Genomic DNA, 17,779 nt, shown 5'->3' with positions numbered 1-17,779 from the left:
GTCTGGCCCAGACCAGTCCTCCCCTCCACAAAAGGTCACATAAACTTTTCAGGAGGGGCTCTCAATGACCATGACCAAAGAGTGATAGCACCTGAGCCCGTGGCACACGCAATGGGCCAGTAGGTCCAGCCCAGGTCATTGCCTCTTTGAATGGGGATGTGGGTGTGTTTTCAGGAGGCACCACCAGGTGCCATGGGTCCGATACCAGGACCTGTGCAGAACCACAGGCTGGCTCAGGCACCTACCCTGAGTCTTTCTGGCTAGGCTGTGCCTGTGCCCACTACCAAGGACACCTTAGAGAGGTTTACAGGATGCATCGGTGATTGGGCTCCATGCACAACTGAGGGAGGACCCAGGGCAACCTCCATGGGTCTCCTGGGATAATGCCCTGGATTTGGATACATTTTCAGAAGGCACATGGATGACCGGACACGAGATGCCACTCCTGGGGCACACTGCCTGGCCCAGCCTGATCCCTGCCACCAGAGGAATATTTACAAGCAGTTTTAGTGGGCACTTCCTACGACAGGACCCGATGCAGGACAGCAGGCAGCCCTGGGGCACATGCCCCAGACTGTCCTAGTCAGCTCTGCTGCCTTCCCCTTCTGGAATAAAATTTTTAAAAGTCTGGGGATGGGAGTTCCCTGGTGGTGCAGTAGTTAGGACTTGGCACTTTCACTGCCATGGCCCCGGGTTCAGTCCCTGGTCCGGAGAACTAAGATCCTGTAACCCACACAGCATGGGTGATTGGACCCCATGCAGGATGGCAAATAGACTGGGGTGCCCTCCTTGGGCCTCTCTGGTCTATCTCTCTAGGGGGGAGACTTAGAAAACTTTTCAAGAGGCACATCTGCCACCTAGACCCCATGTGTGTTCTGCCCGGGGGTTCCAAGCCAGCCCAGGCTCATGCCTGTTCCCCCACCAAGGGGGATGTAGAAATATTTTCTGAAGGCACCTCTGAGAATCAGGGGCCCGAGCATCCAAACACTGTTCTCTACATGGCCTACAGGTGGGCTCGACATGCCCTCCCAGCCTCCAGACACCTTCAAGGGAACCACACAAGACTGTATCAACTGGAGGGCAAGTTACTTCCTTTCAACTCTAAACCTCAGGTTTCATCCCAAGGTCTCCTTTCTCTGTAACAGACTCCAGAACACACCAGAACCAGGGTATACCAGGCTCTCTACCTGTCTCCTGGGAGGCCCAAAGCTCCAGCCCACCTGTCCAAGGCCCCACTTTGGGACCTGCCTCTAAGTCTTCCTCCACCCCAAGACGTCCCAGATTCCCCACCTTCAGGGCCCCAAAGTAGAGTATGGGAGGCCCTGGGGTATGTCTGGCTTCCAGGACCCAGGACAAGCCAGCACAAGCCTGCCCTTAGTGGCTTCTCAAAACAGCTGTGTCAGGGACTTCCCTGGCGGTCCAGTGGTTAGGACCCGGCGCTTTCACTACCGTGGCCCCGGGTTCAATCCCTGGTCTGGGAACTAAGATCTCACAAGCCGCAGGGCACGGCAAAAAACAAAACAAAACAAAACAAAAATACAGCTGTGTCACAGCCCTAGTGGACGGAGGAGTGAAGCAGGAGTGGAGGACAGAGTGGTAGGTGAGGTGGGGTGTGAATCGTGTAGACTCTGGTGAGAGGATTCAAACCAGCAAGTGGTCTTCCTGCAAGGCCTTGGGTCAAGGGTCAGCTAAGGTTTGCTGACCTTTCTGGGTCATAAATTCCACTGCCTTCCATAAAAAAAAAAAAAACCCACGCTCAGTTACACCTTGACCTGAGTCTTTTCTTGGTAGTGGCATTTTAATGGCTTTCCTTGGTGGTAGCAGCAGCAGCAAGAGAAGGGGGAGAGTTTGCCCCGCCCCTGGAGGACCCGGCTCAGGCTCTGGGGGAATCTTGCCTCCACCAGGTCTAGCTGTCCTCTTCCCATTGGACTGAGGCCAAGAAGGTGCGGATTTCCATGGGCTGTAGCGTGATGGTGGTGGAGAGCAGCCGGGAAGGAGAAGGATGGGGTGTGGGGCCTGGGGAGGTGGAGGGGAGAAGGAGTGAGGGACGTAGACTTCCTTTGCCTTAACACCCATATGCCACCCCACACCACCCCTGTGCTCCCTATCCTGAACACAGACATACCACCTTAAATCCGTCCCCAGGGCCTCACTCGCAGACCCTTCAACTGCTTCCCAGGGCCTAGATACCACCCCCAGATCCCCAAATCCCTCCCCAGTGCCTGGTCACCATCCTCACACCCACAAGCCCCACCCCAAGGACCGTCAAGCCAACGCCTGCCTCTGGAACTAGACACCGATGGAGATTCTCAAATCTTGTTCTTGGGACTGCACTCCATTCTCAAACCCTCAAGAACTACCACTAATTTGCTGGACCCACCTCAGTCCCTTAAACCCCTAACCTAGATCTGAACACCGACCGACTCAGGCCCTCGAGCTCTATACCTGGACCTGGTCAACATTCCCACACCTCCCACCCGGCCCCCAGCTCCGGGCGGGCCCCCACCTGTGTTTGGTGTCCACTGGAGCCTGGAGGCGTGGGCCCGGAGCTGGTTGGCCGCCAGCGTGGTCTCCCGCAGGTCGGTGATGGTGAAGGCGGAGAACAGGTCCTGCGGGCAGTGGATGGGCCGGGCTGTGTTGGGACAAAGCTGGGGTTTCCCCTCCCGCCTCTCTCCTGTCTCCTTCCCACCTCTGCCCTCCTCACCGTCAAGTCCAAGGTCACCGGCGAGCTCAGGTTGCGGCCCGAGTCCTCCCCTACGGCGAACTGGTGCTCTAAGCGCAGCAGCAGCGTCTCCGGTCCCCAGCGGGCTAATGTTAGTAGATGCACGGAAGGCGGCAGCTCTCGGCGCAGCCCCGAAAACTGCGGGAGAGTGGCGCGGGGCTGAGCCACGAGAGGCGGGACTGAATGGCGGTCAGGAGGCGGAGACCCGGCGTGGAGGGACTGGCCTTGGCTGCGGTGAGGGGGCGGGGCTTACCGGGGAGTGGCGGGGCTCACCCAGGACAGAGCCAATGAGGGAACGGGGCGGTGTCAGGCCAAAGGATTTGGTCTGAGACTGAGTTAGGACGGGGAGGAAGAGTGGAGAGACCCGGCTGGAGGAGGTGAGTAGACAAGAGGGCCGGGCCGAGGCTGCCGGGGTGACGGGGCTGAGCTAAGGGGACTGGACTAGCATACGTCCTCCCCAGGACGGGTAGGGGCAGGCGAGGTGGGTCCCAGTTAAGCCTAGGTAAATCCCCCCTCAACCCCGCCCCTCCCCCGCAGACTTCCTTCGGGTCCTCTTTCTGCCGGCCCCACCGCCCCTCACCTGCGTGCGAGGGGCGACCTCGAGGCGGTAGGGGGCGCCGCCACCTCGGGCCAGCACCACCTGCGGGGCCAGGACCTCCTTCTCCGCCTGTAACCGGTGCCCGGCGGCCGCGGTCCGGGCCTTGTCCAGCAGCACGAGGTGGCGCCCTCGCACCCAAAGCCCCGACCCCTCCTCCAGCAACGGCTCCCCTACTCCGCGTGCATCGTCTCTCAGCAGCCTTCTGTGCACCTGCGGGGAGAGTGGCCAGGAGAGGGTGAGGGTCCTTCTAGCCAATTTCTGGGCCAGAAATTGGTCAAAAGCAAGTGGGAATTTCAAGAAAAATTGAAGATTGGGGTGGAACGGATGAGGACGAATGTCTGGTAGGAGGTCCCCAGTAGAAGTGGGGATCCGACCTAACAAGGTACTAGGACAGCGGGAGGTAAGGTTCTAATGGGGACGTGGATAGGGCAAATCAGGGCCTGGAGGGGAGGCTTGGGTAAGGGTTGGATAAAAGCACGGAGTAAATGTCTCACATAGGAATGGAGGGCTCCGCTTAGCGGGGACCACAAACGGAGGGGTGCACCTAGCAACAGAAACTGGCTTCAAGGTCCTGCAGGGGGCCAGGGAGGGAACTGGTAGGAGGACCATGACTTAGATGGGGCTCGGACCACTCACCATGAGCTCTAAGGAGCCGTCACTCAGGCTACTGCCCCCCTGGGAGCGGTCAGTCAACACAGTCAGCTGCACGTTCCCATCCTGGGGGGCAAGGGGTGAGTGAGGGGCTGCACTGCCGGCCAGCCCTGGCCCCCAGGCAGGCCCCACAAGGATGGTGGAGACTGCTGAGAACAGTTGGGAGATGTTAAGAATGAGAGAGAACCCCTGCTCTGTAAAGGGGTGTCAGGAAGATGTGGGGAGCAGGATGGGGGATGGGTACCGTGATGTAAATGCGACTGTTAACTGGATAGTAGTTTCCCGCCACTGGCTCAGTCTGGTTCAGCTTCCAGGTGAGTCGATAATCCCGCCTGGGGTGGGGTGGGATTTGATCAGGCCCGAGGTCTGGCTCCCCTTCCCCGCTCACCCACTCCTCACTCCCCGTTCACCCTCTCCCTCCCACACTCATTAGGATCAGCAGGTGCCCCCACTGGCCCTGGGCCCCCAAAGACCACAGACCACCCCTCAGTGCCCCCAATCACCCCACCTCCTCTCCAGGATCTCCCGGCCATTGCTGTCAGTGTAGAAGAGTCCGTCTGTCTCCAGCACAGTGTCAAATCGACTGATGACCTCCTTCCCCCAGCCATCACTATACCCAATGGGATGGCAAGGTGGTGAGCCTCACTTTAACTCCACTCTGCCCTTCACTCAGCCCCCACTCCCAGCCTCCACCACTCACCCCACAGGTATTGGCCCCACCGTCCACTCCAGCTCCAGGTGCCGCTGTCCCGGGTACAGACGAACCACCTGGGAACACCAGGCTGAGAAGTTCTGGTGCACTTCCTGCACCAAGGCTGTCTGCAAGCACATGGGGGTGAAGGGCAGGTGTAAGCGTGCAGCTGAGCAGAGGTAAGCCCTGCAAATGTCCACCCCTGCTGTGAAGCTCATAAAGGCCTACATCAGGGTCAACCCCACTGATAGCTTGGGAGCCCCACCCACCTCCCCCACCTGCCTAGGTGTGATGCCCACACTTTGTACCGCAGTCAGAGCCATGTAAATTTTGAGTTTGGCATACATGCTTGCTGCCCATCATTACCCTATCTCCCCTCCTTAGAACAGGATTCTAGCTTAGCACATGGCTACTGGGAATAGACTGTACTGTTTCGTCTTCCCTGAGGTTCTGAGTAGCTGCGTGACCATGTTTGGCTCAGTCAAATTGGTGTGAACAATGTTCCTTGCCCCTTTCCCTCTTCCACTGGCTCAAATGCAAATGTGATGGCTGGAGCTTGAGCAGCCATCTTGGGCCATGAGGTGGAAGCTGAATGCTAAGGAGGGTAGAGCAATAAGATAGAAGACTAGGGCTTCCCTGGTGGCACAGTGGTTAAGAATCTGCCTGCCAATTCAGGGGACATGGGTTCGAGCCCTGGTCCAGGAAGATCCCACATGCCACAGAGCAACTAAGCCCGTGTGCCACAACTACTGAGCCTGTGTTCTAGAGCCCGCAAGCCACAACTACTGAGCCCGAGTGCCACAACTACTGAAGCCCGCGCGCCTAGAGTCCATGCTCCACAACAAGAGAAGCCGCCACAATGAGAAGCCTGCGCGCCGTAATGAAGAGTAGCCCCCCCTCTCCGCAACTAGAGAAAAAGCCCGCACGCAGCAATGAAGACCCAAAGCAGCCAAAAATTTTAAAAAATTAAAAAATAAAAAACGATAGAAGACTAGATGACTACTGAACCATCCCACCTGCCCGGACTTTCTGTTAGATGGAAAGAAACTTCCATCTTGTTTTAGGCATGGTTAATTTGGGTAACCCTGTTACAGGAAGCAAAACTATATCCTCATACAGTGACCCAGGTATGCAGATGTTCACCTCAAGGAGAATCATGTCAAATGTGAGGCTTTCTGTTACCTGCCCCATTCCCACCCTAAGAGGGAACGTCAACGAGAGGCCCCAGGAAACCCCACAAGCCTGAGCCCCTGTTCCCAGCCAGATGCACCCTCAAATATCCACCCTAAGTTAGAATCACCCAAGCCCTATCCAAGTGTGAACCTTTAAATGTCCACCCCAGATAAAATCCCCTCCTACCACAGATCCTTGGTGAAATCTGCAAGCAGTTACCCCTGGCTCTCCCTATCTGTTAGCCAAATGGGAGCATCCCGCCCCCAATTTCAAAAGCTAAGTATAATCTTGACATTCACAACAGATGTGAATGCCTTTCTATGTGCTTCCATGGCGTGACTGTCACACAACCAGCCATGAATATCAACCCTGTGGGAGGATCCTCAAGTATTCCCCTCGGGTCTTAGCCTTTTTATTTGTTGGAGATGTAAATCCTCCCCTCACTGCACGCATGGCACACCACCCTCCACACACACACCCCTCACATGCCCCATCCCCAAGTGCCCACTCATCAGTCTTAACCCCTTACCTTCACAAGGTGGGTTTGAGCCCAGTGGCTCACAAGCAGTGGTTGCTGTCGGTTGGGTCTGAAGATGTAGGCACCTGAGACCTGGGAGCTTAGACTGTTGCCTGTACTGGCGTTGTACCTGGGGCCAGGGCAGGTGAGAGTCAGGCAAGGGACCCCAGCTCTGCTCACACCTGTTCCTTGACCTGGTGGTCCTCCCTCACCAGTAGAAGGCTTGGCGAACAGGCAGCCGGAGGTTCTGGTCCAGGTTCTCCAACTCCATCAAGAGCCCTGAGTCAGGGTCAAACCTAGCCCGGATGTACTGGGGAGAAATGGGTGGACAGACATTAATGACCACCGCTTCAGCCAACGGCAGCTTCATCCTTCCTGAGGCTCAGGAGAAAACCCTGGAGTCACCCACCCTTCCCTCCTCTCTCTCTCTTACTCCTCACCTCTGACTCTTTTAGCAAATCTGAACAGCTCCACTTTCTACCTTACCCTCAATCTGACCACTTCTCACCACCTCAATGGCATTCCTGGACTGCAGCCAACCCCTTCCTGATCTCCCACCTTCCATGCTCGCTCCCCAGTCTTTTCCCCCCATAACTGCCAAAAGGTGCCTGTAACACCAGAAGTGAGATCACAGCCCATCTGCTCGGGACCCAGGCTGCTTATGCAACTGACAGAGGAACCACAGTGCCAGGACCCACAAGATTTTTAGGGCCCATGGAAAGGTATAAATCTCAATTTCTTTTAGGTTCAGAAAAAAACCTGAATGAAATAATAATGAATATATTATATTGAATTCTGCATGGTTAATATTCATGTTAATATCCATACTATCATGAAATATAATTAACATATTTTTATGGAAGGAGGGACCCACAAAGGCCAAAGTGCTAGGACCCACAAGAGTCTTAATGCAACCCTGTTCCTCCCGTGGTTCCTTCATAGTAAAAGCCAGAGTCCTCCCCTCAGCCTTCCCTTAAGGCTCACATGAGCTGACCTATCACCTCCACCCCAACACCCTGTTTCAGCCACACTGAGTGTTCTTTGAACACCCATCACCCGCCTACTTGAGGGCTTTTGTGTCTGCTGCTCCCTACCTGACTGGATCCCTCTTCCCCGAAAATGGCCACACGGCTCCCTCCCCCAAGTCTCTGACATGCCTCACTTAATTTGCAAAACCCTACCTCCATCAGCTCTGACATTTCTGTTAAGTGTCACCCATGATTACATTGGGTCCTCATAACAGCCCCAGGAGAGGACACTGAGGCTCAAAGGAAGACAGTCACTCACTTGAGGACACACAATGGGGGGCTGATGATGCTAGACTATGAACCTAAGACCCACTGACCCAGGGTCCATGTGGCTTACTGCCACATCTCAAATTTGTCACCCAGGAATGGAAGGGGATATGAATAGGGTCTCACCTCATTCTGGATGACCAAGACACGAGACCAGGGCTTCTGGGATCTGGGATGGTGGATGTGGGCCTGGGGGCTTTGGCCAGGCACCTGGGTTACTGAGTAGATGCTGAAGCCCAAGGCAGGCACTGAGGCTGAGAAAAGCAGCTCTTGACTGTCTGAGCTGGGAATCATCACCACCTTGGGTAAGGGAGGAAGGAAACCAAGTCAAGAAGCTGTTGAGTACACATATAAAGCCACACCACACATACAGGGAGGGGTCAAACTTGAGGAGGGGAAAGAGTTCCAGGATGGGGAGAGGAAATTTAGGAGTTGGGCAGAAGGGATGCGAGTGTCAGAAATGCTGAGTTAAAGATTGCAAAGAGGGAATTCCCTGGCAGTCTAGTGGTTAGGACTCTGTGCTTCCACTGCAGAGGGCACATGGGTTCGATCTGTGATTGGGGAACGAAGATCCTGCGAGCTGCATGGCCAAAAAAAAAAAAATGATTGCAAAGATTCATAAGGTGGGAAAAATCCACTAGGAGGGTGGAGCTACTGTGGGAAGTAGGAGAAGTGAGGGAGTAAATTCAGGAAGAGATCCTTGACACAGGGGAGGGAGGGAAAGACAGATTCTTGGGGGAGGAAGAGGTTAGTGGGAAGAGGCCTTCCAGGATGAGGGGAATATTCATAAACAGGAAACTTTTTCACGGGGAGATATTTAAAAGGGGAAGAGGGCTTCCCTGGTGGCGCAGTGGTTAAGAATCTGCCTGCCAATGCAGGGGACACGGGTTCAAGCCCTGGTCCGGGAAGATCCCACATGCTGCGGAGCAACTAAGCCTGTGCGCCACAACTACTGAGCCCGCGTGCCACAACTACTTTAGCCCACGCGCCTAGAGCCTGTGTTCCGCAACGAGAAACCACCGCAATGAGAAGCCCCCACACCACAACAAAGAATAGCCCCCGCTCTCAGCAACTAGAGAAAGCCCACGTGCAGCAACAAAGACCCAACGCAGCCAAAAATAAATAAATAAAATACATTTTTAAAAACAGGGGGGAAGATACTCATGAGAGGGGGTAATGTTCCCAAGGGGGTGTGATATTAAGGGGTAGAGGGGGAAGATATTCAGAAGAAGAGACAGTAATGAGCAGAAGGTATCCATGGAGGGGGAGGTATCCAAGAGAGGGAGGTGTCCATGGAAGGAGAGATCCATGGAGGGAAATAAACCTGGGGGAAGTGTCCATGGGGCGAAGGGAGAAATGCTCATGGCGGGAGGTTTCCAAGGGCTTAGGTATTCATGGGTTGTGGTATTCAGGGAAAAATATTTGTCGAGTGGCCTTACATCGCTGGGCACAACTGTGCCACTGGGGTCCCTCACGAGAAAAACGTGTTTGCTGACAGGCAGCCGCACCATCCAATCCACCTTCCGCCCCAAGGGGTTATAAATGGTCACCTGGAACTGGGGTGGATCAGAGCAGGCATGGGTCACAATACGCCTTCTGCACACCCACTCACCATGTGCAGCAACGTCCCTGGGTGATTCAAACCCCCAAGTGGTACACTGGTCTCCGTCCTGCCGCAGCTTCACTGAGCCCCCAGTGATCTCGCCCCAGAGTGATTAGCAACTCGCTGAGGCCTCCCCGCCTCCTTTCCGCGCTGCCGTCCCACCCACCACCCACGGGACGGTCCCCCGGGCCCGCCCCTCCCCGTCCAGGCCGCCTCACGCTCTCTGAGGTCTGGGTGAGCGGACAAACGCTGATGTTGAGCTTGCGACAGAACATGAAGTCCTCCTTGGAGCCACTGAGCCGCGCCAGCGCATTGCTCAAGAGAACCTGGGGAGGCGCGTAAAGTGGAAGGTATGCTCCGGCCACCAAGCGCGTCTCCTCCTCGCCGCCCCGCCCCCAGCCTCGCCCCTGCCTTCTCCGCCCCTCCCATCCCAGGACCCGCCCCTCCTTCCACAAGCCCCGCCCCACGAGCCCTTCCAGACACCACTCCGCTGTTTTCGACCACGCCCCGTACTGGCCCCGCCCCTTCTGCTCCAGGGCCTGCCCCTTCCTGTCTCCGCCTCTCCCAGGCTCCGCCCTCGCACCTCGCAGGGCCCCCAGCCTTCTGCAAGTTGGCGAGCGTAGTCATTGGCCACGTGCTGGCGGGAGGTGCCGCTGACCGCATCGTGGTGCTGGAGGACGGCCATCGCCTCATCTGCAGGCAGACGGTGAGCCGGGTGGGGTCTCCGCAGGACTCTTGGCCCCCGACCCCAAGGAGACGTGAAAAGTCATGTGCTGGCAGGCTGGGTTCTTAGGGGCTTTAAGAAGGGACTCGAAAAAAAAAAAAAAGAAGGGACTCGAGGGGGCAGTGGAGGTCTGGAGTCCAGCTTCAGCCTCGCCCCCGTCCCCTCACCCGCTGGACACCTACTGAGGGGTGCACTGTCTCCGGAACCATAGGGTCCCACGTTGGCTGCCGGACCCGCCAGCGCCTCCAGCTGGTTGCACACCTGTAGAGCAGGGGGTATGTTGGGGCACCAGGTCTGTCAGGACCCCTGAGCCACCCCCTTGAGCCTGGCGCCCACCTACCTGCAGGAAGTTGTAGCTGAGGCGCTCATAGCGTTTGAGGGCAGGCCGGCTGGAAAAGTAACCGGTCCAGAACATGTGGGGGCCGTCGGCGTAAGGGAAGAAGTCATCCTCTTTCAGCGACCTGCAACGGCAGCAGCATTGAGGGCAGGGTCATGACCCACAGGGCATGCCACCCATCCCCAGGCTCCCCAGTCCCCCCAAATACCAGGTGAGGTTGGCCTTGTTCAGCTGCCAGAGATAACAGGCTGGAGTGGAGTAGAGAACATTGACGCGGCTCCCGTTGGCCTGTTGCTGCGGGGAGGTGTCTGTGTGAGCTAAGGAGCCCGGGGAGGGGGGGACCCACAAGTGTGCACAAACTTACACACACATGTGCACACATTCATGCATCCAGTCGGTTCAGATTCTCTTTCTTAATACACAGTTTGAGTGCAAACCAATGGCCAAGTGTGAAAATGAATGTTGGCCAAAGCTAAATATTACCAGCCTGGAAAGAATTTCAGGGATGCAAGAATAAACCTGAGATTTTACTAAACTTTAAATAATTCCAATTTTATTATTTAAAACTTTCATGGAAAAACTAAATATGACATTATAGGACAGGAATAATAACTCCTCAGCACTGTAAGGTTATTGCCAGATGACACAACTGTTATAATGAATGGAGGCTCACTTTCAACTGAGGGAGGTAGAGGAACAAGAAGGTGACCTCCGTGAGTTAAAGGATGTTTGTTCTGCTCGAATTGTGTCCCCAGTGCCTCGTACACAGTAGGTGCTCAATAAACACTTGAATGACCTAGAGAATATTATACTTAGTGAAGTCAGAGAAAGACAGATACTATATGATATCACTTATATGTGGAATCTGAAAAATAATACAAATGAATCTATGTACAAAACAGAAACAGACTCACGGACATAGAGAACAAACTTATGGTTACCTAAGGGGAAAGGGAGGGGAGGAGAGATAAATTAGGAGTATAGGATTGACAGATATAATCTACTATACATAAAGTACATAAGCAATAAGGATTTACTGTATAACACAGGGAATTATATCCGACATCTTATAATAACCTATAATAGAAAATAACCTGAAAAATTATATATAACTGAATCACTTTGCTGTACACCTGAAACTAATACAATATTTGTAATGCAATACAATATTGTAAATCAACTATAATTTAAAAAATAAAACAAACACTTGAGTGAATGAAGAGAAGTGCATAGGACTACATGCCTTTATGTGCAAACACACATTTACACCCCTGAACACACACTCATGTACAGATTTACATACACACACACTGTGTTCACTGAGCAAACAATCACTTGATTCTGCAGCATGCTCAGGACTGTGGACACAATTTACAACCAAAGGCCAACCCTGCTCTCACGGTATTCACAGCCAAGTGCAGAGGAGAGAAACTGAACAGATAGTCAGTTGGTTACAGTCAGCCTAGATGTATCATCACAGGTATTTGTGGGGACTCCTGTGAGCACAGAGAAAGAGCAAGAGCTCGGCTGGGGCCTGGTGAACGCTTCCTAGAGAAGCAACACCAGTTGCAACTGGTGTCTTAAGCAGCAGCAGATTTTCAGCCCCAAATAATAATAATAAACAACCGTAATACTTATTATTTACCTGGCACTGGTCTACTGGTCTATGCAAATGAACTCATTAAACTTTCATCAATAGCCCTGTCAGCTGGGAACCACTATTATGCCCATTTCCTAGATAAGAAAATTGAGGCACTGACTGCTTAAGAACATTCCTCAAGGTCACAGAGCCAGTAAGTGGCAGAACCAGGATTTGAACCAAGGAACTCCATTTCCAGTAAAATGGAGTGTGTGAAGGAGCAGGCAGGAGAAAAACCGAAAGAGTGTGATCTTCTGGCAGCCCAGGAACATGGTATTTGCAGGAGGAAGTACTCAAGGTGTTGAAGCCTCCTCAGGGACCAGGGGCTGGGGGAGGATTGGGAAATGTCTTCTGGAAGGCCCTTGATTACATTACTGAGAGCTGTTTTTGGTGAAACAGCAATGCAGGGAGCGCGTGGAAGGTGAGGACATTAAAGACTGTGCCAGGGCTTCCCTGGTGGCACAGTGGTTAAGAATCTGCCTGCCAATGCAGGGGACACAGGTTCGATCCCTGGTCCGGGAAGATCCCACATGCCGCGGAGTAGCTAAGCCCGTGCGCCACAACTACTGAGCCTGAGCTCTAGAGCCTGCAAGCCACAACTACTGAGCCCATGTGCCACAACTACTGAAGCCTGCGCGCCTAGAGCCCATGCTCCACAGCAAGAGAAGCCACGACAATGAGAAGGCCGCGCACCGCAACGAGGAGTAGCCCCCACTCGCCACAACTAGAGAAAGTCCACGCACGGCAACGAAGACGCAACATAGCCAAAAATAAATAAATAAATAATTTTTTTTAAAGAATAAAAATAAAAAAGACTGTGCCAGTAGACAACTCTGGGGATGAAATGATGGGGGAGGGGAGACGAGGTTCTGTGCTGATGGGAGAGTGAATGCCTGCCCACACAGCCACAGACCATTTACAGAGGCCACATCAATACATCCACGGTAGACAGAATAATGGCCACCAAAAGATGTCCATGTCCTAATCCCCAGAACCTGTGACTATGTTAGGTTACGTGGCAAAAGGGAATTAAGCCTGCAGAATTAAGGCTGTTAATCAGCTGACCTTAAACTAGAGAGATTATCCTGGATTATCTAGTGTGTCCAATGTAATCACAAGGGTCTCTAAAAATTGAAGAGGGAGGAGAAAGAAGTGAGAGTGAGAAAAAGAGATGTAACACCAGAGGCAGGGTCAGAGAGCTGCTGTGTTGCTGGCTTTGAAGATGGAGGAGGGGGCCATGAGCCAAGGAAAGTGGGCAGCCTCTAGAAGCTGGACAAGACTTTTCCCTAGAGCTTTCAGAAAGAACGCAGCCCTGCTGACATCTTGATTTTAGCCCAGTGAGACCCATGTCAGTCTTGTGACCTACAGAACTGTAAGATAACATGATTTCTGTTGTTTTAAGCCACTAAGTTTGTGGTAATTTGTTAAAGCAGCCATAGAAAACTAAGATAGCACCCATAGGTAATGTACGTGACCCAAGGCCCAGGGATACAAGCACAGGTGCCCACGGGGTAGGCACACTCACCTGGGCGTTGACCAGTTGGATGAGCTTGTCAAGGTTCTTGAACCACATGTTGGCATTCTCATACTGGAAGTCTGAGCCCATGGTCATCACAGTGTGGTTGGTGCGGTAGTGCTGGCCCTGTAGGTGGGATGGGGGGGTGTCCTCAGGCCAGGGTGTCCTGGGCCACCCCTGTGGACAGCTGTGTCTCGATATATACGTGGTCAAGAATGTGGGCGCACAGAGGCATGGGGGGGCAGGGGTGGAAGTGTGTCACGTGAGAGCAGAGGGACATAACAGAAAAATAGCCACAAGCTGTTGGGTAATTCTCTTGGGCTCACCACCCAGACGTGGGTACTGAGGCACCGTGCCATGCTGTCTCATGATCATGGTGGAGGTGTGCAGTGGTGAAGGGGTCCGCATTTCTAGTCAGGAACACACACAAATCCAGGAGGAGGGCATAGTGATGGTGAAAGGAACACTAACTTCCTCCGAGGATGGTGAGGAGGTGCTAGGGATTGCCTGGGCCGGTGGAAGGGCCCCGTGCATGTACACCAGAGGCACAGGTTCTGGATACCAGGTTACCTGGGCAGTGGCCAACTGCAGGAAGTAATGGACCAGGTCCTTGGCGTTGTACTCAGGGCTGAGCGGGTCCTCCACAAAGGGCCTGTCGGCACACAGCGTGTCCCAGCACAGACCATCCGGTGGGTTGTAAATGTTGGGGAGCACACCTGTGGGCCGCACCAGGCTCAGGGGTGGCCCCACCCCCTAGACCTGCCAGGCCCCACAGGGGACGGACTTCAGAATTTGCAGGGCCCAGTGCAAAGTGCAAATGCCAGGCCCTTGTTCCTAAATTATTAAGAATTTCAAGACAATGATAGCTGGCTATAAAACCAAGCCCAGGGCCCTTCTGAGCGTGGGGGCAGCCCCTCTCCCCACTCCACCCCCTTACTGGTGAAGAGGTCCGCGGCGGGGGGCTTCAGGCTGGCGCTGGCCCGCCACACCTGCTCCATTTCCATCTTCTCCTTCCGCGCGCTCTTGTCTTGATAATCCAGGCGTCCGAAGAAGAAGCCGTCAAAACCCATCTGGAGGTGGGGCAGGATGAAGAGCGGGATGGGAGAGCAGGACAGGGCAGGATAAATAAGGGCCTAGCCCTCTCCTCACCAACCGCCACCCCTTCAGAGCACGGGTAGAAAAACCAGGTCTAAAACCAGGGAGGCCCTCCAGTTCATTTTGAACTTGGGGAGGGTCGGAAGTCCTGCGGGGAGCGCCGGGAGGGAGCTGGTCCAACGCTAGAACCCACCTCCACCTTCCGCAGCCTAAGCACGGGAAGGAGGCGGGGTCATGGCACAGGTAATGAAGCCGGCTGCAAAACGGCAGGCCATCGCCTGCCACCCCACTTGGGGAGGAGCCAGGATCAGAGCAGACGGGGTGGGGTCGGGGAGGGGGGGAGGAGCCAGCTGGACGTGAGGTTGCGGTGGCGGGGGGGGGGGGGGGGGGGGGGGGCGGTCAGCCTAGGCTGGGGCAGAGAAGGGTCAAGGCCAGAGCAGAAAAGGAATGGGATTCACAGGTCACCCAAGAGGCAGGGTCTCAAGGGGCCAGAGGGCCAGGGGCAGGGCCTGGTCTGAGTGAACTTTCAGGGAAGGGAGGGGCTTGAGTGACCGGGGGAGGAGTCAGAGGGAATGAAGGGGCTGGCCCAAGAGGCCAGGAAAAGACCTGCGCAAACAGCGAGGCCTGCTCCCTAGAGTGGCCGAAGGGGTCGATGTGCCAGGCCACACGGGGGCGCCCGTCGCTGCCAAACGTGTCCTCCAGGAAGCGCAGCCCGAGTGTCATCTGGTCGATGATGGCTCCATAGTGGGTGGCCGCCTCATCGTTCATCACCCAGCCACCATTGGCAAACTCTAGGCGTCCTGTGCCGGGAGGGGCAAAGTCCAAGTCAGCTGTCAGGGCCAGGAGTGGGGCCGGGGTTGGTGATGCCGGGGACGAGAAGACCTGCCTGCATGCCCAGGCCTGAGAGGCGAAGAGGGGTCACTCCCAGGCCAGTGTAGAGAGATACTGAACAGAAGCCCTCCTGGCATGGCAGGCTTTCCAGAGGATTCACTGGAGGTGGGGCCTTAGAGGACGCACCGGAGTTCTCCAAATACAGAGAAATTCCAGGCAGGTGCAGCCACATACAGGCAGCACTTGGTATGATAAAAATCTCAGAAGCCAGAGTAGTGGAAACAGAAGCTGGGCTGGGTTTCCTCTTTTCACTTCCTTAGGGCAGCCTCACCCTGTCGCACCAGGTCCCGCACGATTTCCTGCGTTGCATTTGTCTGCTGTCGCCACCAACGGGAGAAGAAAGCGATTTCCACATAGAGGAAGCGGCGGGTGGGCTCCGCCAGCAGCGAAGAGATGACCGAGTCTAGGATGTACTGCACGCCCGCGTGCTGGACATCATTCTTGACTATGGGAATAGGGGTCAGGCAGTCAGGGACCAGCAAGCCAAGAGGCATAATCCTAGACTCAGGAGCCCAAGCTGGGTATTGCCCCCACCCTAATGTCCAGGGCTGAAAAAGAATTCGAGGGGCTCCAAGGGGCCATGGGAGTCCTAGGGGTCAGTCCCCACCCTCTACTCACTGCCGTAGAAGTACTGGTCCACCGTCTTGAGCCAGCCCACGTCATCATGTGTGTGGGCCACCAGGTGCACATTCAGCATGTCCGGCTCCACCTTGGGGCATGTCTGCACAGGGACCCCAAACACAAACACACATACCCTGTCAGTAATCCCAAGGTTAAGAGGCAGGCTGCAGTGGGGCGTTGGGGAGGACATAAGGTGAGCCTTGATTTAGAGGCAAGTGGCTCAGGTGGAGCCAGCCCCTCCCAGGGAAGACACACATAGTTGTGTCACAGATGCAACTCCCACCTGACACAACTTCTCAGAGCACCTCTCATTCACACCCTGTGGAAATAATAGTAGTAGCTAATGTTTATTAAGCATTTGCAAATACCAAGCAGTCAGCCTGCGGGGTGGGGGCGATATTATCTCCAGTTTTCAGATGAGAACACTGAGGATCAGAGAGGTGAAGTGACTTGGCCAAGATCACGCAGCCAGGAAGTGGAGGAGCCAAGCTAGAACTTCAGGCAGCTGACTCCCAGCTCTCCACCAGTCCTCGCCACACATACAGCTGCTCTCCCGCTCACATCCAGCCACACAGGTAAATGCGTGCAAAGTCCAGAAGCAAGGGAAGCAGCCACAGACAGCCCCATTCTCAGACACGCACAGCCAGACTTCTCAATGACACAAAGCATGCACTCTGACCACACTGTCATATTAGCAACCATTCACTAGGCGCCCACAAAACAGACCCACCCACACCTCCGGACCCTACTGGAGGCTTCACTCTGGCTCTTGTACATTTCCGCTCGCTGGCCGCGCTCACCTGGTATCCCGCGGCCCAAGCGCTGGGCGTCGCCAGCAACAACAAAAAGAGAAAGGAGAGAGGCGGGAGCGGTGGCCACAGCGACCAGGAGCTCGTCCGGGACCCCGCCGCGCCCCGGCCGCCGCCAGCGCGGACCCCCGAACACCGCGCGTCAGCGGCCATGGCTCTAATGCCGCCGCCGCCGCCGCCGCAAGCGCCGCCGCCTCCGCCTCCGCCTCCGCCTCCCGGGGGTTCCCGGGCCTGCCTGGGGCCGGGTAAACGCCCCGCCTCCAGAACCCGGCTTGGCCAATGGGCACCGGGGGGGCGGGGCTAGGGAGTGGCCCGGCGCGTCACGAGACCAAGGCGGCAGTTCTGGGTACCGCTGGGGACAATGCGGGCGCTAGGAGCGCAAGGAGGCGCTGGGCGCGTCCCACTCTCGGGGTGCTGGTTCGGCCAGACGAGCCTTTAGCCTCTCGTGGCCTCTGTGTGGCCTCCATGTGGACTTCGAGTGCCCTTTTGTTCCCCCTGGGCGCAGAGGTCTCAGATTTTCCTACGGATGCTGTGTTTGCCTTGGAGGTAGAGTACATGCCTAGGATCCTAGGGTATTCCGTTGACTTTCTGGGCTAGGGTCCGCGAGGGACCTAGGATGGCTAGGAACAGAGGTTAATGGGAGCTCTGTTCTGTCCTATGCATGGAGATGTAAAGTAACCGCCGTTACGGTGCTGGGGAGGGGAGGCATCCAGCCTTGTTCGAGAGATACCGGTGTCCTCTGATGAGGAGTGAAACATGGCAGGTGGGGGAGAACTCAGTCTTTCATGCCTTCCCCCAGTCCTTACCAGTCCATCCGATTTGCTGACAGTACCCCCATTCCTCTGATAAGAAATCCAAAGCACAGATTCCTTAGATCAGCAGGGCTGTCTGCTGAGT

The 17,779-nt window shown here is 55.2% G+C and overlaps 1 protein-coding gene across 1 annotated transcript; it reads right to left on the bottom strand.

Annotated features, from left to right (window-relative positions):
• Positions 1–1,779: 1,779 nt before the first annotated feature.
• Positions 1,780–17,080, bottom strand: MAN2B1 (mannosidase alpha class 2B member 1). The gene is made up of 24 exons (XM_082834919.1): positions 16,874–17,080; positions 16,071–16,173; positions 15,724–15,897; positions 15,168–15,361; positions 14,404–14,536; positions 14,037–14,182; positions 13,476–13,592; positions 10,520–10,605; positions 10,315–10,435; positions 10,157–10,235; positions 9,834–9,943; positions 9,469–9,576; positions 9,087–9,203; positions 7,774–7,947; positions 6,565–6,662; positions 6,365–6,482; positions 4,672–4,790; positions 4,480–4,581; positions 4,216–4,303; positions 3,957–4,037; positions 3,303–3,530; positions 2,705–2,860; positions 2,507–2,609; positions 1,780–2,016 (listed from the first exon to the last, which is right to left on the bottom strand). The coding sequence occupies exons 1-24, from the start codon at positions 17,033–17,035 to the stop codon at positions 1,907–1,909; spliced, it is 3,027 nt and encodes a 1,008-aa protein (XP_082691045.1). The 5' UTR covers positions 17,036–17,080; the 3' UTR covers positions 1,780–1,906.
• Between the last annotated feature and the right edge of the window lie 699 nt (positions 17,081–17,779).

This window comes from Leucopleurus acutus, assembly GCF_964270905.1.
Source record: "Leucopleurus acutus genome assembly, chromosome: 3".
In the NCBI taxonomy this organism is placed as follows: domain Eukaryota; kingdom Metazoa; phylum Chordata; class Mammalia; order Artiodactyla; family Delphinidae; genus Leucopleurus; species Leucopleurus acutus.
The sequence above is the reverse complement of the archived record's forward strand: the minus strand, read 5'-3'. Positions and strand labels throughout refer to the sequence as shown.